Genomic DNA, 25,668 nt, shown 5'->3' with positions numbered 1-25,668 from the left:
AAAATCAGAAAGTCGAGAATGCTCAGGCACGTTTTCAGCCTGTCTCCATGCTCCTGAAAACATATCTTTTAGGCTAGATATTGATTTGTGGGTGTCTAGTTTCCCGGCAGATCAGGAATATTTGACCGCAGTCCCAAACCCCATCTCTCCTAAAGGACGGCTCTGCGGGCTCCAAGAAGGCCCAGAAGGACATGGAAATAAGTCTTAACTGGAGGCAATGGAGACAATTTTGGCTCATTCCCTGTGGTTGTTAGAAACCTTGGCCACGCGTCCAGGATTATGAACTCCTCTGCAAGGCCAGGTGATGCCAGGCCAGGAATGCCAATACCTGATGAGTGAATAGGTTGGGTGTAGACGATAAGGAGGATGGGTTTTTGTTGTTGTTTTTTTTTACAACTCAGAGTTGCCCCGGGGTATGGATCAGGGCTTGTGTGTATATACTTGTGTGTGTATCCTAAGTAACCTATAACAATACGGAAGAGCAAGGGACAAGCTCAAGGAGAAAACCCAAGACCAGGCCACCTATGCTCACAGCAGCACTATTTACAACAGCCAAAAGGGAGCAGCATCTCAAATGTCCGTCAGCAGGTGGGTGGGCAAACAGAAGGTGGTCCATATACATAATGGACGATTATTCAGCCTTAAAAATGAAGAAAATTCTGACAAATGCTTGCAACAGGGCGGAACTTGAAAACATTATGCTACGTGAAATAAGCCAGTCAGAGAAGGACAAGTACTGTGTGATTGCACCTGTAGAAAGTACTTAGAGTAGTCAGATTCATAGGGATGGCAAGAAGGAGTATGGTTACCAGGGGTGGGTGGGGGAAGAGGGTGGGGAGTTAGTGTTTAATGGGGACAAGTTTTCAGTTTTATAAGACGAAAAAATTCTGGAAATGGATGCTGGTAATGGTTGCTTAATGCCACCGAACTGCACTCCTAAAGATAGTTAAAATGGCAAATTTTGTGGTATGTATAATTTACCACATTTTTAAAAAAATTATAATTCCCTTTTAAAAAAATCCCCCCAAAGCCAGACCCAAAACCCGAATCTCGTGGGCTGAAGTCGTTGCCTCTCTGTGACTTCCCCAAAATCTAACTGACAACCCCACCGATCTGAGCTGAGCCAGAAAACTGCACAGACCGTGTCTATGAGAACTTTTCTCCTCATCATGCGGGTGACTTCTGGCTGTCATGATGGGGTGGATTTCTCTAGAACTGGCAGAGGTGACCAGGAACAGACTTGAAGGTCAGGGGCAACGTGATGAATGCATTCTTCCTGGGGCTCGTGCTCGGGCTCACCTTGCTCTGTGGCCCCCTGAGCAGCCCTGGGTAGCACCCTCTGGGCCAGGCTGTAGGAGGAATCCCTTGGGAGTCTAGTCCCTCCCATTAATTAGCTGTGAGACCCTGGGTAAGTTGGCAAAACCTCTCTTTTCTTCAGTTTTCTTACTTGCAACATGAGTCATGAGTAATGAATCCTTTTCCATCTCCCACAGATGTTGGTATCTCCAAAGGCAATATGCAAGGCTGTCCCTTGTATCTGTAAAATACTGGGCACATGTGAGCTACTGATTCTCTACATGTCTTATCCCTCTAATGTCTCCTCCTTTTCTCCTTCTTCAGTTTCTCTTGTATTCTTTTCCTCAGGAGGTCTTCCAGTCAGAGGTTACAGACCCTAGGTCCAGAGGCCCTCAACCTGGATTGGCTGATTCCAGGAGGAACCGGTCTGATCTAATTCTCATTTTTTTTTTTTTTTAATGTTTATTTATTTTTGAGAGAGAGTTGCGGAGGGGCAAAGAGAGAGGGGGACAGAGGATCCAAAGCTGGCTCCGTGCTGACAGCAGAGAGCCCAATGTGGGGCTCAAACTCACGAACTGTGAGATTATGACCTGAGCCAAAGCCGGATGTTTAACTGACTGGGCCACGCAGGCACCCCTAATGCTCCTTGTTAATAAAGTTCTACCTTTCCTCCCTCCCTCTTTCTCCCTTCCTTTCCTGCTGCTTTGTTAGGCCACCTCCAACTTTGGATTCCACCCGAACACATCTCCATGGCTCCCTTGACTATTGACCATAGGGAAGTGTTGCAAGGCTGACCGTCCTACGAGCTCCTGAGGAGACCGAGGAGTTTTAAAGGGTTACTAATTATCTGTGCTATTTGTGACTTCCAGTCAAGCTTGAGGAAGCAAACTCAAATGAAATCATTCATACTTTCAGGACTTAAAAATAGAAAGCAGTGAGAAACTTCTGGCAGCCTTGCGCTCAAAGACCATCGCATCTCAAGGGGAGGGTTTTGGCCTGAGGGCCAGCGGAGGCTCCTGAGGACAGGCCCCCACCTCAGGTTTCTCCCTTATTTAGAAGTTTTAAAAGGAAATGAAGTTGATTTTGAAATCTCAAGGGGGCAAAAGAAAGCCTCTGAAGTGGGTGAACTCTTTCAGTTAATGTTGTGTAAAAACAGCTCTCCTGTCCCACGCATGACCTTTCAAAAGTTTCCTCAGAAAGGGAGCTCCGGGGCACCTGGGTGGCTCGGTTGGTGAAGCGTCTGGCTCCTGACTCTGGCTCACGTCATGATCTCACGGTTCATGAGACCGAGCCCCGCGTTGGGCTCTGCACTTGACAATACGGAGCCTGCTTGGGATTCTCTCTCCCCAACCCCTCGCTCTCTGCCCATCCCCCACTCTCTCAAAATAAATACATAAACTTAAAACAATTTTTTAAATAAATAATAAAAATAAAAGAAAGGGAGCTCTTTTGGAACTCGTGGGTGCCGTGGAGAGCTGCAGAGGACAGGCCTCACGCGACCCCTCTCCCTCCCCCGCCCCAGGTAAAAGCCCCAAGGTTTTTCATTGTGAAGATGTCTGTGATTCGGTCTGCAGATTTCAGACTGCAAAGTTACGACACTAACCCGGACTCTCCTCATAGCTGTTACTTTGTGACCAAAGAGAAGTCACCCGGCGGTGGTTGTATTTCGGGTTTTTCGATTTCTGCAAAAACAAGACGCTGCTTCCATCTTGAGCACAACTCAGAGCAACGCGTTGTTTTTGGTTTCTACTTGTTGTCGGCCTCTGCCGCTTACTGACCGTATAGCCTTTTCTCGGTGCCACTCTGAGCCTCGGCTTCCTCACCTGTGGAAAGGGGCTACTTTTATCCACCGTCTACCCAACCGGGGGTAACGGCAAGTTCAAGGGAGAGAGGCTCTCAGTGAAGGTGGTGTGGAAACAGCGAAGAACTCTGTGAGCACCGACTGTGACGTTCATGCTGTCTGCCACAGTCACTCTTCTTTTTCCTTCTCTCTCACTTTTCTTCCCTCTCCCTTTTCTTTCTCACACCCCTCCTCTCTCTTCCCTTCTCCTCTTTCTTCCAAAAATTTTTTTGTGGATGTAATACATTATAACTTTATATATTTATTTATTCAATATGCAATTTATTGTCAGATTGGTTTCCATACAACACCCAGGGCTCATCCCCACAGGTGCCCTCCTCAATGCCCATCACCCACCCTCCCCTCCCTCTCACCCCCCATCAACCCTCAGTTTGTTCTCAGTTTTTAAGAGTCTCTTATGGTTTGCTCCCTCCCTCTCTAACTTTTTTTTTTCCTTCCCCTCCCCCATGGTCTTCTGTTAAGTTTCTCAGGATCCACATAAGAGTGAAAACATATGGTATCTGTCTTTCTCTGTATGACTTACTTCACTTAGCATCACACTCTCCAGTTCCATCCACGTTGCTACAAAAGGCCAGATTTCATTCTTTCTCATTGCCACGTAGTATTCCATTGTGTATATAAACCACAATTTCTTTACATCACATTAATAAGAGAAAAGAGAAGAACCGTATGATCCTGTCAATCGATGCAGAAAAAGCATTTGACAAAATTCAGCATCCTTTCTTAATAAAAACCCTCGAGAAAGTCGGGATAGAAGGAACATACTTCAACATCATAGAAGCCATTTATGAACAGCCCACAGCTAACATCATCCTCAATGGGGAAAAAGTGAGAGCTTTCCCCCTGAGATCTTTCTTCCAAATTAAAACAAGAGTCACACGTATGTGTAAGAAAGGAAGGGCGGAGGTGGGGGTGTAGCTGGGCTGGCGGGGCCGTGGGAGGGACGGGTGCGACAGGGGAGTCTGGCCTGGGGCAGGAGGGGCAGACCTCCAGGCAGAGGGAAGAGCCCCAGTGAAGCTCTGCAGGCCTGAGAGCCAGCCCAAGGGTCTTTCAGGGACAGTAGGCGACTCCCGGTGTGAGTCGTGCCTGCCAGGCTGGGTGATTGTCCTCCTCCTCCCCAGAGACTGGCCCAAAGCTGGACCCCAGCCCAAGAGAACAACCTTCCCAAGGAGAAAAACTGGTCACCCATCAAGGAGGAGACTCTGTACAGGACGGAGTGACAGAAATCTTTTGTCAGTGGACTAGTTAGATTAGTGTAGTGGGGGTGGAGTGTGGTGAGGAGGCCCTCCCAGAACCCCCTGGGAGAGATGCCATGGCCCTTCCCCCACTGGGAAATGTCAGCGCATCCTCTGTTACCCAGTTTTGTGGGAAACTTCCTGGCCTTTCCTGTCCCCTCAAAGGAAGATAAGTCACTCCTCACCTGAGTTTTGAGAGCACATTTTTTTCCTAATTGAAAGTATTGTGCTTATTGCCATGATTGATGGCTTGGTATTTACTTATTTGGTCTGTTTTCCTGAAGAGGTTGTAAACAAATTGAAATTGGACTGTATATTAGTTTTTATGGAACTGGGTCCCAGCACAGTGCCTGGTGCCTAGTAGGTGACATGACCTTGAGATGTCTTCTTTAGTCTGGGGCACACCATTCAATGAGATGGGAACCCAAGAAAAAATATTTGAGCAGGGAAGATTATTTTCAGCTTTGGGCATCCACTGAAGAAAAACCTATTGAAGTCCTTAGATATAGTAACACTGTGCCAGGTGCTGGTGATTCTGAGGGCAAAGACGTGGGAACATAGTACACAGTGTCTTGAGATACGGATAAGTGACGATCCAATGTGTCATTGCAGAGCTGTGAGCAAAGTGCCCGGTAGATGAGATGACCAAGTCACTCATTCTGTTTGTGGACTTAGGTGTGACCACTTTGAGGGGCATTTCTGCCGAATCTTGAAGTTTGCCAAACCAAAAAGGGCATTCCAAGTAGAAACAAAAGCATATGCAGAAGCACGGTGATGAGAACCTTCCAGAAGGCTTGGGGAGCCAGGAGAGATTCATCATGGCTCAAGAGAAAGGGCCAGGTGGGCCAGGGTTGGTGGTGAGTTGCACAGGGGCCAGCACGGCATGGTGATGGCTCAGCAGGCCGCTTAGGCATTTGTGTTTTTCTTGTAGGTCAACACGGGGTCTGAGGATATTTATTTATTTATTTGTTTGTTTGTTTGTTTATTTATTTAGAGAGAGAGCATAAGCAGGGGAGGGGCAGAAGGAGAGGGGGAGAGAGAGAATCTCAAGAAGGCTCTGCACTGTCAGCACAGAGCCCCCACATCAGTCTCGAACCCCCAAACTGTGGGATCATGACCTGAGCCCAAACCAAGAGTCGGAGGCCCACACAACTGAGCCACCCAGGCGCCCCATCCTGAGGATATTTCTAAGGAAGGGGGTGACATGGTCACACTTGTTCTAGAAATATCCTGCTGGCTACAAACAGGGACTGAGCCAAATGGTTTGCTGAGGGACGCCTGTAGGACGCTGTAGCATGAGTTAGGTAAGGGATGAAGAAGGTGTGGGTGGGACAGGTGGGTGGATGGTGTGAGAAAGACACTGGGCCTCTGTCCTGGGACCCTGCATAACATGACTATTCGCTCCCTACACGGGACCATCTTCTGGGAAATGCCTACTAGAAAGCTCTGGATTTAAGAAGAAACTTTTGGTTTCAGAACTCCTTTTCATAACTATTGAGGATGCCGAAGAGCTTTCGTTTATGTGAGTTATATCCGTCCACTGATAAGCACCTTATTAGAAACTAAAATCAGGCAATTATAAATATTTGTTTATTTTAAATATTAATAAACCATTACATTAGTATAAATAATGTATTTTTATGCAAAATAACTATATTTTCCCAAAACAAAAAAATTTGTAAGAAGACTGGCACCGATTTATATTTGCAAGTCTCTAATTAAGATCTGGCTTACCAGAGGACCGCCAGGGGTTATCCCACGACACTCAGTCTCTGGAATACTTCATGATATGCTCATGAGGATGAGAGTGGAAAAAAGCACGTTACGCCTTATTATGTGTCATTATGAAAATAGTTCTTACTTTGAGGACTGCCTGAAAGGGTCTTGGGCCACCTCCGCCCCCCCGAGTTTTCCTGGACCACACTTTGAGAAGTAGACTCGGTCTACTGAAGTAGACAGACTCAGCCAATGTTTGGCGAATGACAGCATTTTCTCAGTTCCCACAGAACTTATTCAAATAGCATGCATGCCATTTACCTCACAGGTTTATAGCTGTGCGTGCCTGGTGCTTAGCGAGGTCTGAGCCACGAGTGCGGTTGTGGACTCTCCAGTATAGGGGCAGGTGGAGGGCACGAGAGGGAGAGCCGATGGCCTGGGCAGGACCCTGTCTTTGAACCCATGAGCAGAGACTAAGGAAAGAACTGGAAAGACTTAGAAGACTTGGACCAAGTTTTACAACCTAAGGGAGAAGAGTTTCAAGAGGAGGTGGTCCAAAATGTTTTGATTTATTATTACTTCTTTTAAAATTTATTTATTTTTGAGAGAGAGAGAGAGAGAGAGAGACAGAGCATCAGCAGGGGAGGAGCAGAGAGAGAGGGAGACACAGAATCCGAAGCAGGCTCCAGGCTCTGAGCTGTCAGCACAGAGCCCGATATGGGGTCTGAACCACCAACAGTGAGATCATGACCTGAGCCAAAGTCAGATGCTTAACTGACTGAGCCACCCAGGAACCCCTTAAGTGTCTTGATTTAAAATAAGAGGTAAGGGTGTGGTCCACAGTGTTGAAAGCAGCAGAGAGGTTTGTATAAGGCAAGGTGTGTGGAGCTGCTGTTGGATTTGCCCGTGAGGAGGTCCCTGGTGACCTCGGGGGCGATTTTGGTGTTTCAGCAGTCAGGGGGCCGAGGTGGAGTAGAGGTGACAGCCGGGCCTCTCTGTCCAGGAGACCAGCCGAGAAATCCCTCCTCCTGCCAGAGCCAGACCTAGTCCGTTCGGTGGGGTTCCTGCGCTAAGGGGAGCGGCCCTGCAGGGAACAGGAAGCCACGCCGAGATCCAGTAGGAAGACGTGGGTGCTGCGGGGGATGCCAGCAGGAGAAGAGGACTGGAAGGTAGAGAGCCTGTCATACTGAGAAGAAGATGGGGGACAAGACAGATGTGCACGAGAGAAATGGCAGGCAAACTAAACTTCCATCATCTGGCATATGGTTACACGCCAATCATTCGCTCATTCAGCAAATCGGCAGGAGATTCAGCTGGGCCAGGTGCTGTTCTAAATGCTGGGGATACAGTGGGCAGCAGGACAGATAAACTGGCATAGAAAGATTTCCCAAATGCATTTTTAATAAGAAAAGCAAGTTGCTGGACAATACTTAGCAGGAGAGGCAAGCGGGATTTGGGGTTTGTATGAGAGACAGTGTATCTTTTTAAAAATTTTTTTCTTTTTAAAAAAAAGCTTATTTATTTATTTTGAGAGAGAGAGAGAGAGCATGAACAGCGAAGGGGCAGAGAGAAGGAGAGAGAGAGGACTAAGCGGGCTCCACGTTGTCAGCACAGAGCCTGATGCGAGGCTTGAACTCATGAACCACGAGATCGCGACCTGAGCGGAAACCAAGAGTCGGACACTTAACCGACTGAGCCAACCAGGCGCCCCTCTCTTGTTATTCTTTACGCTTTGACATTGTTGCATTTTTTTCCACATGAAATATATTTGCATGATGATTTCTGTATTTTCAAATGATTTTTGAAAGCTGTCGGTGTCTGTGAGTAGAAAAGAGAGAGGGACCCGGTCTGTCCAGAGGGTTTGTGTTGATTCAGTCTTCTTTTTGTAAGCGCGGGTCAGACTGAACCCCCACCTCCCCACCACTCCCGCGGTACAGGCCAGGCGGTGATGCTCACTGGAAAATGTGGGTTAGGACCTTCTACTTTACAGGTTCACTACCATCTGAATTCATTGCTGGGGAAAGCTGTGCCACAGCACAGAGCTGAATTTGGGCCAGAGCATTGCTTTCCTGGGAATGGAATTGACCAGCAGCCCTTTCCCCTCTTTAAGCTGAGGAGCTATATTAATTTTCGAGGCCTGCTATAACACAATACCACAGGGGTGGTATGTATTACATATAATATCATATATGTATATATTTTACCTATTCTTGGCGTTATTGCCTCATAGTTCCGTGCCTAGCAGCCCGAGATGAAGGTGTTGGCTGGGTTGATTTCTTCTGAGGCCTCTCTCTCTAGCTTGTAGACGGTCATCTTTTCCCTGTGCCTTCACATGGTCTTTCCTCTGTTCCTATCTGGGTCCAAATGTCCTCTTCTTATAAGGACACTAGTCATATTGGCCGGGAATCACCCTAAGGAGCTCATTTCCACCCAATCAACTCTTTAAAGACCCTTTCTACAAAGGCAGTCACGTTCTGAGCTACCGGGAGTTGGGCCTCAACGAATGAATTGGGGGGGTGGGGGCCCAACCCAGCCCATGCTCGAGCCTCGGAAACGCATCTTTGGCCTGTGTGCAAATGTTCGAGTGCTGGGTGGTTTGCTCAGCGGCCCTTGGCTCCTCTGGCCAGTGGATCCTTGCGGGGGCACCTGGGTGGGGAGAAGGCCTCAGAAAGTGCACGAGTAAAAGCAGCATGATTGCATCTGTGGCTCCCCAACCACACTGAGCAACTGAAAATCCCCAAGGGGACCAGGCAACATGATTTCCTGACAGATAAGGCGGGGAGGGAGCACGCATCATTTGCCCTCAGTAACCTGACAGCCTCCAGGCCCGGGCCGCTCAGAAAACACCTGATGGATGCTTTTTCTCTTTAGCTCATGCCAGCGTGGCTCTGCCAGAAGGAAACTGGGGGCAGGACCCTCAGCAGGGCCCCAGCTGGCACGGCATGGAGCGCTCAAGCAAGATGGAGTTCTTCCAGAAGCTGGGCTACAGCCGGGATGATGTGGTCAGGGTGCTGGGCAAGCTGGGTGAGGACGCCCTGGTCAACGACGTGCTGCAGGAGCTGATCCAGACTGGCAGCCGCCCTGGGGCCCACGAGAGCAGTGCTGTGCCCCTGCTCGTTCCCAGGGGCTCCTGCGGGACCCTGGACTCTGCCCACTGCGGGCTGGCGGCAGAGCTGGAAGAAGAGCACGGAGACCCAGCCAGTTCCTTGCGACCCATAGTGATCGACGGCAGCAACGTGGCAATGAGGTAGTTTTCTTCGTCCTGGAGCCTCGGGGTGGGAGAACTGTCCCTCTTTTCAGTGGTTTTGTCCAAAGAGTGGTTTGGGGGCTAATGGATGGACCTTTGATCCCCATTCCATCCCTTTCATAGCTGTGTGGCCTTAAGTAAGTCGCTTAACCTCTCTGAGCCTCACTTCCTCCATCTGTAGAATTGGTATAAAACCTCCCTAGAAGGCAGTTGTGAGAACTGGAGCTGCACAAAATGCCTAGGACAGTGCCTGACGCAGAGTAAGTGTTCAACAAGTGGTAGCTATTATCATATCGACCCAGAGAGAGGCTCTTTTCTGAGAAAGGCAGTAGATGACTGGGGAGGAGCCTAGCACCGGGCCTCGGCAGATGTGGCTTCTTGTCTAGAGCCTGTCCCTAACCAGCTGCGTGACTCAGAAAGCCATAGCATCTCAAGTTTCCTCTTCTGTGACACGGGCTAATAGATAGCTTTGCTACTTCTCTAAAGGTAATGAGAATCAGAGGGGAAATGTACTTGAACTAGAAACCCTCTTTTGGGGGGTGGGGTGGAAGGGGAGAGCTGCTGCGGGGTGGCTGGCGGTGGTGTGGCTCCCTAGCCAGGTTGGAGACGTGTGCTCACGGCCCCTGAGCCGTAGACACGATTGTCAGCGTCTGTGTATTGGCATCTTTGTGTGCGTCAGTGATGGGAGTGCCGTGCCCTGGCTTGTTACGTTTCCTGCGCGGCTCCATTCAGCTGCAAGCCAATCTTAGCGTCTCATCCACACTCCGCGATGGGCCAGGAGGAGGCTTTGTGCACACAAGTGCAGTTTTCTACTTCTTGCCTTAGTTACAGGCAGGCAAAGGGCAGATCCATAGGAAATTGGCCACTCGAGGCTGTAAATAGACGCACTTCCCCTTTCAAAAGCTGAGCCATGGGTGGGGACTGAGGAGAGGAGTGTTCTCCGCAGTGCTAAATGTGTCCAGAGGGTGTCCGTCCTTTGGCTGACAGGGCCAGTGGCTTTCCCTGGGGATTTGGACTCACTTTGGACTTGGCAGTGTAGGACGGAGGTTTGGAATGATGCTACCCAGGCTGGCCCAGCCCTGGGCGCTGTGCCTTTGTGCTTTGCGTGGTGTTTGTTCAAGTTTTAGCCAGCTGGGTCACCCTGGGCTGGTCCTCAGGCCTCTGTAACATCCACACACATGCTCCCATGTAGGCACCAGATAGGCCAGACTATGAAATCCTGCTTAATTCGAGATTTCAGGGGGAAGTTGAAAGGATGTTTAAGAATCTGGTAGGTTCTGGGGCACCTGGGTGGCTCAGTCGGCTAAGTGTCCGACTTCAGCTCAGGTCATGATCTCACAGTTCGTGAGTTCAAGCCCCGCATCGGGCTCTGGACTGACAGCTCAGAGCCTGGAGCCTGGAGCCTGCTTTGGATTCTGTGTCTCCCTCTCTCTCCTCCCTTCCTCTACTCACACACTCTCTCTCTCAAAAATAAACATTAAAAACTTAAAAAAAAAGGATCTGGTAGGTTCTGAGGGTGTGTGAGGGTTGTGAGGGGGGCCTGGCCTCTGTCTGATCAGGACGAGCCACCTCTCCTTCTGGGCATCCATAGAAAGGAGGCTTTAAAGGTAAAAGGGTATTGCTTAAATTGAAGACCTTTCCAGCCCTAAGATTGTACCAGCTCTGTGATCCCAGATCAAAAGAGCCGAATGGCTCTGGGCTGGAAGGACTGACTACTTCACCTGCTACAGGGAAGAGTGGGCATGCTCTCTTGGGGACCAGAGAGTTTTTAGGAATTGTTTCGATAGGGTGGTGTTGGAGGATTTTATTTTGCTGAAAATCTCTGTTGCTGCTTGGACTTCAAACTCAAACCACACCTTCCACTTGCGTGTGACCATGATGTGTCCCAGGTAAACCCATTTGGTCCTCCCTCCCCCACAACTGTAACCAGTTTAATCCCCTTGTGCTCAATCTGTGTGGGGGACAAGTAGAAGCCATCACTCAGGCTTATTATGAAGAATGTGTCAGAACACCGATGCTTTCTTTCACACACTTGCTGCCTGTACGTCATCTCAGTTAACAAGAGCATGTGTGCCTGTGTGAAGTCTCAGTGTGTGTACCTGTATGTGCACACACACACACACACACACACACACACACACACACACACATCCCATCCCTTCCCCTGCCCCTGCATCCCAAGTCAGGGACAAAAAACCCATTGTTCAACCACCACCTGGTGGGTGGGACCTGATTTGCTCAGTGGCCAGTCTGGGAGACGGTTGGGGTGCGAGGCTCTACCTCATCCCCTGGCTCCTTCTCCCACAGTGACACCGCCTGTGTCCTCCGACCAGAGTGTCAAGAGGACCCATGACCCTCGGGCTCTGCCAGATCTCAGTTGTGCAGGATAGATTTAAGTGTGGGGCTCACCCTTTAGACACAATGGGTGGTTGAAACCAACATGGTGTCTAGTTATTATCAGTTGACCTCAAAACTCAGTTAACCTCAGAAACGTGGTTTCTGAAAATTTTCCTTTCTGAGGTTTTGTAGTATCACAGACTTTGCTACGCTCTGTTTTGGAAGAAGATATTGCTTCATATGCTGTCTGATGCTGCATGAGGTAGGGAAGGACTTAGAAGGCAGATTGGAGCTCATGTCCGTGCTGCCCTGAGGAGCCACCGAGAGAGTCCAAAGATCTGAGTCCTGACCTCTAGCTGGGAGCTGCCCACTAAAACCTCCCTTCGATGATGGAAAGTTCTAGACCTATCTGCCCATTAGCGATGGCCACTTGACACATGGGGCTACTGAGCACTTGAAGTGTGGCTATTGTGACCAAGGAACTGAATTTTACATTTTGTGTCTTTTGAATTAATTTGAAGTTAAATGTAAACGGTCACATGCAATGAGCGCCTAGGTATTGGACTGTACCCTAGCTTTCCAGCTGTGTGACCTCAGAGTCACGTGATGTTTTTGAGCCCTTGTTTATACAATGAAGAGGTTGGACTAAACAACAATGATCTTAAGTGGCTTTCCATCTGTAACATTCTAGGATTCGAGGTGATGATTTTATGCATGCATGAAAGAAATAAATGCATTTTTCTGAGAAAGGAATTTCTCTTCTTCTGCAGAGGTTCAGAGAGAGTAAGTAACTTGCCCCAGGTCACAGAGCAATGAATGCCAGGCTCTGCTTTCAGAGCTCTTTCCAAAGCCCTGTACTTCCTCTAGCACCGTGCATCTTTGGTTTTCCCACTGCCCAGTCTTCCAAAGTGTCTCAGGGTGGGAGCCCCTGACCCCGCGGATTTTATTCTGGGGCCAGAGCCTGCCTGTGCTGACCAGAGCCCTTCCCAAGTGGGATGGGCCCCAACTTGCCCGCTGCACACAGGATGTGCTGGACCCCCTCACCAGGTGATCTCTGTAGGACTGGTCCCCAGGATGCCTTTTCTGCTGCTGCCAGCCTTCTGGAACCCCCCCCCCACCGCCGCCCCCACCGGGCATCACATGTGCATGGAAAGGTGGCTCTGGTGGGCTGGCTGCCCACAGAGTGATTTCCAAGCACGCCCTGCACCTTCAAAGGGTGTGGGCGTGCCTGTGCGTGTGCTCCCGTGTGTGTACATGAGAGAGGAGGGTGTGAGCTCAAGAAACAGCTAAAAGCATCTGGCAGGTTTGACAAAGAAGGTGGCTTTCACGGCACACGTGCCTGTATTTGCCTGCCCGACAAACTCTCAGGAGCCCACTGCGCGGTGCGTTCTGTAGGCAAATTTAGGAAAAGAATGATTTGGAAGGACTTCAGCTTGGGGGAAAACCACCTGATAATTTCACATCCTCTTGCTGCCCCAGACAAGGGTTTTACTTAAACGAGTCCATGTTGGCGTGCGAGGGCCTTTTGTCTGGGTCGTCATTTACATTTTTAAGCTCTCAGAAACTTCAACGGAATCTGGCTTATCCTGGAGTAACCAACCTTCAGTGACAGGAGCTCAGGCCTGCAATGGGGGGGGGGGAGCGTCTCATCAGCCCCCTTCAGTGGGCTGTTCGTGGAGGAGGCACTCCTGGGCTGGGGGTCAAACCTCCTCCTGAGTCCCTGAGTGGACTCTGGCCGATGCTGGCTTTGGGCTCCTACCTCGGTCTGCACCTGTTTCTCCCTCTCTGCGATGAAGGCACACCCTCTCTTTCTCCCCCCTGCCCTGAGCTGGGGAGAGATCTCTTGGTGAAAGAAAGGGATAAAACTCCGAGTATTTGCAATATAACCCCCCAAAAGAAACAGAGTGGAAAGAGGGGTGTGCTTTGCACCTCCTGCCCTGAAGGAAGCATCTTTTCCTTTCCTCCCTCCCCACAAGCACCACCTTGCTCACCCGGGCACCGTTCTACGGGTCGCTAACTTCTGCAGACACCTCCTGGGCAATAGTCAACGATACAGTGATGGTCCACTCAATGTACTTGGTCCACTTGCTGCAAATGGCCATGCTGACTGTGGGCGCCCCAGGCGTAATTGTCCCACAGGCCAAGTTTGCCTCGGGCACCAACCCACTTCCCCTTACCACCCTCCCTTTATCCAAAACCTACCGCTTCTGTCTCCTTTTCCCAGGGCCTGGCTCTCAGCTCTCGGTGATGAGCTGGTTCACAGTGACTGTTAAGAAGCCCTAAGGGCCCTCCCCAAACTCCAGCATTTTAACAGCAGACGACTTAACCTGTCTGGGTGTCAGGGGAGAGACCGGAGAGGGGCAGGAATAAATGGAATAAGAGATGGGGGAGGAGGAGTTTGCAACCCAACAGATCAGGCTCTGAGATGTGCCCCTGGACCAGCCAGGTGGGCACCTGTCTTCGCTTTAGTTTCCTCAAGGGTGCGGTCAGAAGAAGGTCACTTCCTCGGGGGCTCGTTGCAATGATTGAAGCGCAAAGTGCAAAGTGGCCTGGGACACGGGACTCTACAAATATTAAAAATGAGCTCCAAGAAGCAGGAACAAGGTATGTCTCTGAGGACCCAGCACAGAGCCTCACTGAAGATGTTCGTAAATTGACGTTGAGTAAGTGGAGGGATGCGCAGATAAATAAATGCTTTGGGCTTATGCATTTACCTCTGTGTGCCGAGGGGTGTGGACCCAGGGTGACCGCGAGTGCTTTCTTGCCTGACTGGGAGCTCTGCAGACAACTAGGGACAGACCCCTCTGTGGTGAGAAGGTGGTCCCTGAGTGTGGCTTCAATCCTGCCATGGCCCAGGGCTCTCTGTGGTCAGAAATATGGCAGCCATAATGGGGTTATGAGGTTTTTACCAACCTCAAAGTTTGGTAAAAAAAAAAAAAAATGTGGCAAGGATCCAACGGTAACAATCCTCACATCTCAAAAGAGACCAGAAGGCTCAGAAGAGAGGTTGGGGTGGAGCGTGTGGGAATCCGGTCCTGCAAAACAATAGACCTGAATGAAAACCCTCCATTCCAGAGACATCAGTTTAGTGATTCTAGGGGTCGGCCCCTGACTTCCCTTGCCTGGAGTCAAAGCTGGAGAGGAGAGCACTGCTTAGGGAGGGAAGGAGGGCTCTGGGCAGATGTATGTTTGTTCCAGCTTCTTCTGGTCTTCATCGTATTTACTGCCCTTTGGAAACTCTTGGCTGAGGAAACATCTTGGAAACATCTTTCCAAACATCTTTGGAAACATCTTGGAGTCTGGGGTCAGAGGGGCCATGGGACTGGATTTTGCTGCATGAAGCTCAGGGTAGCACCATTCCTCAGTTTTTCTCTTCCTGAACTGCTGAACTGCCAACCCCTTCCCCTCTACAAGCCCCCAGCCAGGGCCACTTCAGGCTGTGGTCCTGACCATCGTCACCAGAACCTGTGGCCCTGCCCACCTTTGCCTCCTCGGAGGAATCGGGTTCAGCCTCATCACCAAACATGCTCCCTCCACCCACACACCCAGCAAAGGTGTGTAGTCACAGAAACAGATGTGTGGTCACAGGAAAGAGAGCACTCAAGAAACCATTTTTTTTTAAGTTTGTTTGTTTGTTTGTTTGTTTACAGCATAAGTGGGGGTGGGAGCAGAGAGAGAATCCTAAGCAGGCTTTGAGCTGTCAACGTAGAGCCCAACACGGGGCTCAAACCCATGAACTGTGAGATCATGACCTGAGCCGAAATCGAGAATCAGAGGCTTAACCAGGCTCCCAAGAAGCCATTTTTAAAAGAAGGGTGGTGGTGAGATGTTTGCTTGAGAACGGAGGACAGACTTGTCACCGCTGACAGAGGCATGTTTGGGAGTGGGGGTGGGGTGGGGTATCATCAGTTGTTCATATTCCTGCTCCAGTGTGTGCAGAAAATAGACCTTATTTTCTCAGATACAGTCTCTTCCCTACTTGTTCAGGTTGTGGCGAGTGGCAAACCTAAACTTACCAGTGTGTGATATCTTGGTGTCTCCTGCCTTCTGGATGACTTGGGGTTCATGTTTCCTCTCCCCCACTCCTCTCCCAAACTGCATCTGGGGGCTTTGAGACCTGATGTTGGCTGGGAGAGGGGGGTCTGGGACCCTCACGGGGCTCTGCTACGGAGCAGCTGGTCTGACCTGGCTTAGCTTCCAGAATGGTCAACGTAGGAGGGTCATTGGTCTTTTTGGGATCCGTGCTGGCTTACAGCCCTGCCCCCCTCACAGGGGCCTCTTTGTCCCTCCCTAGGCCTCCGACAATCTCCTGGGCCTGGGGGCATGTGAGGGATCCAGGGTGATGCTTCCAGCTCACCTATCTGCCCCCTTCCTCCGAGGCAGCCGTGCAGCTCTGTGGACACTGTGCCCTGCTGAACCCAGGATCTCCAAGAGCCTTGTGACCTGCCAACACTGTGCTGGGAGACCGACCTTTGGCCTCCTCTTCACACACATCCTGATGTTTCTATACTTTCTCCTCCCCTTCTGGCTGGTGGGTGAAGCAGGGGTGGGGGGTGCATGGGCAAGGACCCTGTGAACGCCCTCCTCTTTCTCCCTCCCTCTCCTTTCTTTCTTCATCTTCCTCTGGGGCAGAGGGACTGGTTCCACTTCCTTTCTTTGCACCACAGACATTGATATTTTCTCCTTACTGTTTGCATAACCCTCACAGCTTGGCCTCAGGGGCCCAAGGACTATTTTCTCTAAACTGGAAGACACTACGGGTGTAGGACTCAAGGCCTGGTTCCCGATACGTTACTGGAGTCAGAGCAATTTAGAGTTCTCGTGTATGTCCACAAAGCCTGACTTTCAAGACTATTGACTAGTGTTTCCAAAGCCTGCCTTCTTCTCTTGGGCCTATCCTGATCCCCTCTGAGAAAATAGCAGGAGAGGCCACACACACAAGAGAAAGCACAGCATGGAAATTTAGTGTTGTCCTTGTCTGGACGTGGGCGGTGGGCCGGCTGCTGCAGGCCAGGCTTCTGAACAGAGGCTGTCATGGTGCCCTGGGCTCTCTGTGAACTCTCAACTCTCCCCTTTGCTCCCTCTCCCTGCCCCAGTCACTGTTGTCTCTTTGGTCCCTAGACACAGAGAGCCTTTCGCGTTGTCTTTCCACCCGGTTCTTCCCCCTTGCCTGGGCTGTACCCCTCCGGTGGCTCACAGGACCTGTGTCTTCTCAGCCCTTCATGCATTCGACACATTTTTACTGTCCCCTTACCGATCATCAGGCGCCATGTGGGTGCTGGGAATTCAATGGAGAGCAAAAGGAGCCTGTGAGTTAAAGAGGGGGAGACCTGTTCATCCTATAGGTGTGTGTAATCATTTGGCTGAGATTAGGGCCAGGCAGAAGCAGCATGTGCCGTGAGGACTCGTAATAGGGGAATCGGAGGGGGACCAGAGGGCAGGGATGCTTTCCTGAGGAAGTAGAGATGAAGCTGAGATCCGCAGGAGAAGGAGGCGTGGACCGGGCTGAGAGGAGAAGAAACAGCTGGTTCAAAGGTCCTGCGGTGGGAGCAGGGAAGGTGGCTGGCCAGGACAAAGTGCTGTAGGCCGCACGGGTGGCTGGGCTGGAAGCAGAGGCCAGGCTGTATTGCACCCGGGGCGAAGTCCGACTGATTCTGCGATCTCGTGATCTCGTCTATCCGCTCGTCTCCTTCGCCGGCCAAACACCACTGACCTGCACAGACTCGTCCTCAGGGGTGTTTTCAGGCTTCATGGGTTCCTCCAAGCAGCACCCGGATGCCTCCTTCCCATGGCTTCCACAGCGTGGCACTCCTGGTTTGCTTCCTGTTGGCCTGAGAGATCCTTTCCGTCTCTCCTGTGACATTGCCCCACCCCTGCCGTAACCAGCTCTGAGTTCCAGAGCTCCCCCCAGACCCGTCTCCCGGGCCCCTCACTCCCTCCCCTCACTCCCTCCCGGGAATCAGGCAATTCTCTGGCTTCCAGTGCTGTGTAAGCACAGATGCCCTACACGTTTCGTCACCCAGAACTCTCTTCTGGAACTCAGCATGTCCACCTACAGGGGCTCCTCCAGCTCAGTAGGTGTCCATGACAAAACCCGCAGTCTTTCCCTCTACACCCTGTCCTCCCCCAGGACTCCCCGTCTCAAGGAGGAGCCCACCAGCCACACAAGCCAGAGATCTGGAAGCCTCCTCAATGCTTTCTTCTCTATCGCCCTGGATCCAACCGATCACCACATTCTGGAGATTCTCCCTTCCAGATATCTCTCAGGTTCACCTACCCTTCTCCCTTATCCACCACCACCCACTCGGTCCCAGTCACCATCCAGTTTTGCTTTGATGACAGTGACAGCTTCCTAACTGGGTATCTCACCCCCACCTTGCTCCCTTCCAATTTACTGTCCTCTGTGTTGCCAGATTGAGCTTTTAGAAACATACATTGGATCGTATCACAGCACAGCACATATACCCCCCATCTTCAAATCCTGCTATGGCTTCTCATTCCTTTTAGGAGAAGAGTTTGGGCCACCTGGGTGGCTCAGTTGGTTAAGCCTCAGACCCTTGGTTTTGGCTCAGGTCATGATCTCACGGTTTGTGGGTTCAAGCCCCACACTGGGTTCCACACTGACAGTGTGGAGCCGGCTAGGGATTCTCTCTCTCTGCCTTTCTCTCTGCCCCTCCCCTGCTTGCACGCTCTCTCTCTCAAAATAAATTAAATTAAATTAAAAAGAAAAAAAAAAAAGAGTTTTCAGTAAGGCACGCCAGGCCCTGCCTGGTCTTGGGCCTTCTCTCCCACTGCTCTCTACTTCCTGATGCTTCAGTGGAATTTCTGGGGCACCTTGGCCTCCTTCCTTGGGAAGCCCCATAACACATACACAGCCCTCTCTTAGGGTAAGAGTATTCCGCAGATGGCTACTCTCCTCCGTCTTATGTTGATCCTTATAGCTGCAGGGAAAAAGGAGATCGTGTCTACTAATCCTTGGGGTGCACTTCCCCAGGAGCCCAAGACCCTCTATACACATGACTATCGCAAGCCACATGGTGCCAGTTAAAGGATCCATTTTTTGCCGAGAATGAACTATTTTTCAAATGCAGATTTGCCTGATTCCCTTTGATTATGAGCCTGTGATTCAGGATATTCCCAGGGGAAATCACTCTTCAGAAACCTTTTCCGTGACTCTACAGATTTCTTTGTTTTCCCATCGTAGCCATGGAAATAAAGAAGCCTTCTCTTGCCGGGGAATCCAGCTGGCTGTGGACTGGTTCAGGGACAGAGGACACGCCTACATCAAAGTTTTTGTTCCATCCTGGAGGAAAGACCCACCAAGATCTGATACCCCTATTAGAGGTATGCTGGAGCAGATATATGCTCAAGAGGTATTCCACACCTTTCCTCGGTAGTTCTCATGGCAATTACAGTCAATTAGCTATTTGTTTGATAATGTCTGTGTTTGTCACCGCACTATAAGCTCCATGGGAACACTAACTATGAATATTCACTGCCATAGCCCTAGCCCCTAGCATAGGTGCTGAATATATAGTTGGCATATAGTAGGTGCTCAATAAATAGTTGTTGAATAGATGAATAAACTACTTATTTTGTCTTCTAGTGTGAACAATTAAGTCCCCCAAATGATTGTGTCATACAGATTTTAACATTCTGCAGAGATTGGATCTGCATCCCGCCCCTAACAGAACATAGGATCTGAAAGAGACATTCATTTGTTTCAATGATATTTATTTACTTTATACCTCGTCCAATTAAAAAAAAAAAAAAAGGAAGGATACTTGGGTGGCTCGGTCGGTTATGCATCTGACTTTGGCTCAGGTCATGATCTTGAGGTTCATGGGTTCGAGCCCCACATCAGGCTCTGTGCTGACAGCTCAGATCCTGGAGCCTGCTTCAGGTTATGTCTCTCCCTCTCCCTGCCCCTCCCAGTGCTCGGTCTTTCTCTGTCTCCTAACAATAAATAAATGTTACACTCATTGACCATAAAACAAACTGATTTAAAAAATAATAATAATAATTAAAAAAAAGAAAACTAAGGCCCAGGGAATTCTTTATTTTTAATTCTTATATCAGCTAGGAATATTTTAAGCTACAAATAATAGAGTAGGTGGTTTAAATAAACAGGGTGTTGCTTGTTTGTTTTTGTTTGGCTTTCTCATTACTAGAAGTCAGACACTAAGCCACTGTTGGCATTGTTTCTTCAGTGATGGTGGGGCTGACCTCCTGGCGATTCGGGGAGATTTCTTTGATTTTTAAAAAAATCTTTTTAACATTTATTTATTGTCAAGAGGCAGAGACAGAGCATGAGAAGAGCAGAGACAGGGGGAGACACAGAGTCTGAAGCAGGCTCCAGGATCCAGTTGTCAACACAGAGCCTGACGTGGGGCTTGAACTCATGAACCGAGAGATCATGACCTGAGCCAAAGTCAGATGCTTAACTGACTGAGCCACTCGGGCTCTCCATCTTTGATTTTTTCTTTCAGCCTTTTAACCAAAAGTTTTTGGTGTTGTTTTTAATTCTACCAATGGTTTCTAATTGCTGCTTCTTCTCTTTCAGATTCTCTGTCTTTATTTTTTAAATAAAATGATACTCTTGTTGGGGCACTGGCGTGGCTCAGTCAGTTGAGCCTCCAACTCTTGATTTCGGCTCAGGTCACGATCCCACGGTTGTGGGACCGAGCCCTGCATCGGGCTCCATGCTGAGCATGGAACCTGCTTAAGATTCTCTCTCTCTGTCCCTCTGCCACTTCCACCAATCGCATGTGCATGCTCTCTCTCTGTCAAAGTAAAAAAAAAGATATTCTTGGGGTGCCTGGGTGGCTCAGTTAAGCGTCCAACTTTGGCTCAGGTCATGATTTTGCAGTGTATAAGTTTGAGCCCCGCATCAGGCTCTGAGCTGACAGCTCGGAGCCTGGAGCCTGCTTTGGATTCTGTGTCCCCCTCTCTCTCTGCCCCTCCCCTACTCATGCTCTGTCTCTGTCTCTCTCTTTCTCAAAAATAAATAAACACTAAAAAATATATATCCTAGTCTTAGGGATGAAATATCTTTAATTATTTCTATAGTGATATAGACTTTAAAAAGTTCCCTTTAAGTTCTGTGAATCCTATTTATTTTTCTTGGGTCAGTTCCCTTTGTTCATTTCTGTGGTGTGTGTGTGTGTGTGTGTGTATGTGTGTGTGTGTGTAGGTGTGTGTGGGGTGTGTATGTGTAGGTGTGTGTAGGTGTGGGAGTTTGGGGGTGTGTTTGCGCGTGTGTGTGTATGAGTGTGTGTGAGTGTGTGTGGGGGTGTGTGTGGGGGGTGCTGTTAAGTCTTCTCAAAGGTCTAGTACTTGTTTGGCCATCAGTTTTGATTTGCAAACAAAGAGCCAGATCAGTTAGATACACCTCTATGTGATTTCTTTGCGTCTTCTCTCCTAGTACGTGGATCTCTCCCGGAGTGGCAGGGCTGACTGACCGTCAGTGTAGACCAGCAGAGTTCACTTGGGCAGACCCTGCGTGGGGCAGGCAGGTGCACAGTGCAAAGTGCCCCATGATGGCTTTACTCCAGGAGGTCAAAGGCCACATGGGAACCTCCTCCTTCCTAGTGATATCTCACTTTCCTTATAGCAGTAAGGGTAGGGAAAGGGTAGATGCACCTGCCCCAGGAGTAGCCCTTCAGGTAGTCAGTAGCCCTGACTTCCACAGACTTCCCACTTCCTCTCCACAGGCCCGCTGAACACTCTGGGCCTTTGCAGAAAGGATGGCCTCATATCCACTTTAGCCTTCTACCCACGTTCTGGGCTATGGCTCCCTACGTGCCGGGGGATCAGTATGGTTTCCTGGGTTTGCTGCTGTTCCCTGGCCCATTCTAATGTGATTATGGATCCCCTCCCCGTTTCGTACTTCTTTACTGCCATTTCAGTAGGATTATGAGAGAGAGGCAGGGATCAATACTTGTGTTCAGTTCTCCACCATGAACTGCTTACCCTAAATTATTCTTTACAGTCTGAACATGGAGAATGGCAGCTCTCAACAGCTGTGTAATATTTAAATATAGTATGGGTAGGGGCGCCTGGGTGGCTCAGTCGGTTGGGCATCCGACTTCAGCTCAGGTCACGATCTCGCGGTCTGTGAGTTTGAGCCCTGCGTCGGGCTCCGGGCTGATGGCTCAGAGCCTGGAGCCTGCTTCCGATTCTGTGTCTCCCTCTCTCTCTGCCCCTCCCCCATTCATGCTCTGTCTCTCTCTGTCTCAAAAATAAATAAACGTTAAAAAAAATTTAAAAAAAATATAGTATGGGTAAAGGGTAGGGAAATCACTTTGGGGTAGGGAAGGAATTTTAAAACAAGTCACAACAAGTGCAAAGCTTCAGGGGAAAGATTCATAAATTTGACTGCATTAAAATAAAAGCTTCTGTTCATTAGTGGATACCACAAAAACCAAAAAATGAAAAAACAAGCCTTAAACTGGGAGAAGCGATCACACATTCCTGATGAAGGATTACTGTCCAGAATCTATAGAGAGCTTCTCCAAATTAATAAGACAAAGACAAAGGGCCAACAGAAAGATGAACTAAAGCATGAATGGGCCTTTCACAGAAGAGAAGACATAAATGGCCAATAAACGTATGAAAAGACGCTCACTCTCATTAGTACCCAAAGAAACGCAAAAGAAAACCACAATAAGAGGCCACTGTACACCCACCAGATTGGCAAAAATTCAGAAACCTGAAAAGCCAAGCCCTGACACGGTCTTCTTGAATGCTGTGTTGGGTAGTCAGCTGATAGAACTGCTTTGGAGAACAATCCAGCACTGTCTTGGAAAGTGCCTTTCCCTACCACTCAGCAATATCACTCTTAGAGTTACTCCCTAGAGAAGTCCTTGTACTCCTGTCCCCGGAGACTGACGTGCAGAACTGACAGTGGGGAACACAGGGACGTGGCCGAACCTCTCCAACACGATGTTACAGGAAGAAAGTAAGCGCGTAATTTCATGTGTGTAAAGTCTAGAGGTTCCTAATCGCGTGAAAAATAGTCCTTTTGGGACGATGCATACATACGTATTTTTAAAAATGAAAGGAGGGGCGCCTGGGTGGCTCAGTTGGTTAAGTGTCCGACTTCAGCTCAGGTCATAACCTCGCAGTCAGTGGGTTCGAGCCCCGCATCAGGCTCTGTGCTGACGGCTCGGAGCCTGGAGCCTGCTTCGGATTCTGTGTCTCCCTCTCTCTCTGTCCCTCCCCCCGACTTGTGCTCTGTCCCTCTCCTGCTCATGCTCTGTCTCTCTCGTTCTCTCTCAAAAGTAAATAAAACATTAAATAAAAAAAATAAAAAACGAAAGGAAGAGAACTGTAAACACGAAGTCTACAAATTGGGCTACGTCAAAGGGGCAGCAGGACGTGCAAAGTGGGAGGGGCGCGGGGGACCTCAAAAGCATGGCCACGTTGTAGTTCTCTATGGGAGTGCTGCGTAGGTGGCTTTAAAAGTTATCCTTGGTGCCCTTATATGCATTATGGACTTTCAAAAAGTCATGTAGGACAGGACGTAGATTTGAGGGAAGAGACAGTTAGTGAAGAATATGCTAAAGTTCTTCCAAGTTCTGAGTAACTGTTACAGTAGAAGGGATTTTCTTTCGCCTGCCTCCAAAGGCAAAACTAGGATCAAAGAGTAAACTTCCCGGGAACGTGGGTTTTAGCTCCTGTAAGAGACCTTGTGGCGTATCAGGTGTTCACCTCCTCCCCAGTCCGCATACTAAGCTGTCGCCCACGTGAGCTTATCCAGTCTACTCACAGACACTGAGACAGAAGGAGGAATTGCTAACCTCATTTTATACTAGTTGCAAAATCTGGTGTTCAGAGAGGGAGGAGCCACAGCTGAGACCAGAACCCAGGCGTAGGGTCTGAATCCCAGACTCTCCCTAGTACATCCTTGTGTCCCTCAGAGCTGTGTTACGGTGTGCTCTGTCCTAAGGGTGTCCCAAGCAGATTCCTGTACCATGGGGGAAGATGGACAGTGGCTCTGAGCTACGGGCTCAGGCAGGAGCCTTCCAGGTGGATGCAAGTCTCCTCGTAACTTCTAAGGCTTTGCCAGGATTCCAGTTAAACTATGAATGTCTTTCTCCAGAAGGCCTCTCGTGTCCGCTGTGGTAGGGGTATTATGGCGTGTGACCATCAAAAGGACAAGAGCTATGGCTTTGCTCTCCTTTCTAAAGTGACTCCCCCTTGTAGGGTATCATTCTCGGGACAGAAGCCAAGAGCCCTGTTGACCCCAAGCTGCTGGCAAATTTCTCTTGACCTCCCTGCTCATGTGCCAGGCTGGGCCATGGGGTGGGGGAGGAGGAGTTGGCTCAGAGAGGATCCCCGAGCTGCCGCACATGCTGGGCGATCTGAGAATGGTTTTAGGGGTGGGGGTCCCACCCAGGAAGCCGCCACATCCTGTCTCCCGCCCGCCCTGTGGCCCCCAGAGCAGCACGTGCTGGAGGAGCTGGAGAGGCAGGCGGTGCTCGTGTATACCCCGTCCCGCAAGGTGAACGGCAAGCGGGTGGTCTGCTACGACGACCGCTACATTGTGAAGGTGGCCTACGAGCAGGACGGTGTCATCGTCTCCAACGACAACTACCGCGACCTCCAGAGCGAGAACCCCGAGTGGAAGTGGTTCATCGAGCAGAGGCTGCTCATGTTCTCCTTTGTCAACGATCGGTACGTGGTGGCACAGGGGGTCCTGGCATGGCGGGGGGCTGGGGTGACCGGCAGAAAGCCAGTCCAAATAGCCTAAGCCCAGCGGGGCTTGCCGTCGTGGGCACACCGTACCAAAGCAAAGGACACCCAGTCCTGGAGACAGAGCCCACTGGAAGTCACCTGCTCTCTCCCCCGGGGTCCGTAGAGGCTCTCTCAGTCCCTCTGGGTCTCCTCTCCATCGCGATCACGATTCCTCAGCAGGGCTGTTTTGTCCCAATTGTCCATGACCTTTCTGTTCCCATGCCCACATGCGGTTGACCTGGCAAAGAATTGCCCCACAGGTGGGCCAAGCTTGAGCTTGGGGCACCATCAACTTGTTGCTTTTATTTATTTATTTATTTATTATTTTAAATGTTTGTTTATTTTTGAGAGTGCACATGGGGGAAGGGCAGAGAGAGAGAGAGAGAGACAGAGACAGAGAGAGGGATACAGAGAATCCCAAGCAGGCTCCGCACTGTCAGCACAGAGCCCGATGAGAGGCTCGAACTCACGAACCGTGAGATCGTGACCTGAGCTGGAATCAAGAGCCACCCAGGTGGCCCTTGTTGCTTTTATTTTTAAAGCATTTACTACAGGTAAGAGCACTGCAACAGCCATCCTGGGGAAAATCGGAACTTTGTTGCACTTCCCTTCACTTGTTTTACGTTCACGCCCTTTTTTTTAAGTTTTGAATTACGTACGGGAGTCATCTTTTTTGGGGGTTGAGAAGAACTTGGAACTGAGTCCATCGCAATACCTGTTGTTGGTTGCAATTTTCAAGAGCGTCGAGTTGGTTCTTCTGTCCCCTAGGTTGGTTCCCCTGGGTCAGGTCCACCCTGAACCAACCAGCTCCAGCTGGGGGAGGGCAATGTCATGGACGCAAGGCACAAACCTGTTAGCAGGTGCTGGGCAAGGGCCCCTGGACAGAGCTAAGGTGGGGAGGGAGCCGTGCGGATGTCGTCAGGCACGCTGAGGGCAAAGGCTAGGGGTCTGGCAAGGTGGCCATGGGTCTGAGACTAGCGGGGGCGGGTGGGGAGGCAGGGTGCAGAGGGTAGAGCACGCTGGGATATCACTCTCACTTCGCTTTCTGTTCCAGGCAGTGATAGCTTGACCCTCATTCTGGGCTCTTGGACTGGCCTTTAGAAATATGGTTTAAGAGAAACCCCCAACTCTGTGACGACAGGGGCTGTATGTGCCTTGTCTGCCATGGCCCATCGCAGGCACTCAAGAACTAGTTGTAGGTGGCAAGTGAGTGAGTGAGTGAATCAGTAAAGCGAATG

At 49.9% G+C, this 25,668-nt stretch overlaps 1 protein-coding gene across 2 annotated transcripts in view; it reads left to right on the top strand.

Annotated features, from left to right (window-relative positions):
• The window catches only part of ZC3H12D (zinc finger CCCH-type containing 12D), a 34,978-nt gene that overhangs the window by 521 nt on the left and 8,789 nt on the right, over nucleotides 1-25,668 (top strand). For both annotated transcript variants that reach the window (XR_006217933.1, XM_042987297.1), the window contains exons 2-4: nucleotides 8,980-9,355; nucleotides 18,897-19,036; nucleotides 24,136-24,370. Coding sequence is in view for 1 of the 2 variants with exons in the window: in XM_042987297.1 (XP_042843231.1) it covers nucleotides 9,051-9,355; nucleotides 18,897-19,036; nucleotides 24,136-24,370 (680 nt within the window). In the remaining variant the exon portion in view is untranslated. The remainder of the gene's footprint in view (nucleotides 1-8,979; nucleotides 9,356-18,896; nucleotides 19,037-24,135; nucleotides 24,371-25,668) is intronic.

Source organism: Panthera tigris, chromosome B2 (assembly GCF_018350195.1).
Source record: "Panthera tigris isolate Pti1 chromosome B2, P.tigris_Pti1_mat1.1, whole genome shotgun sequence".
In the NCBI taxonomy this organism is placed as follows: Eukaryota; Metazoa; Chordata; class Mammalia; order Carnivora; family Felidae; genus Panthera; species Panthera tigris.
This window is presented reverse-complemented; position numbering and strand designations above follow the sequence as displayed.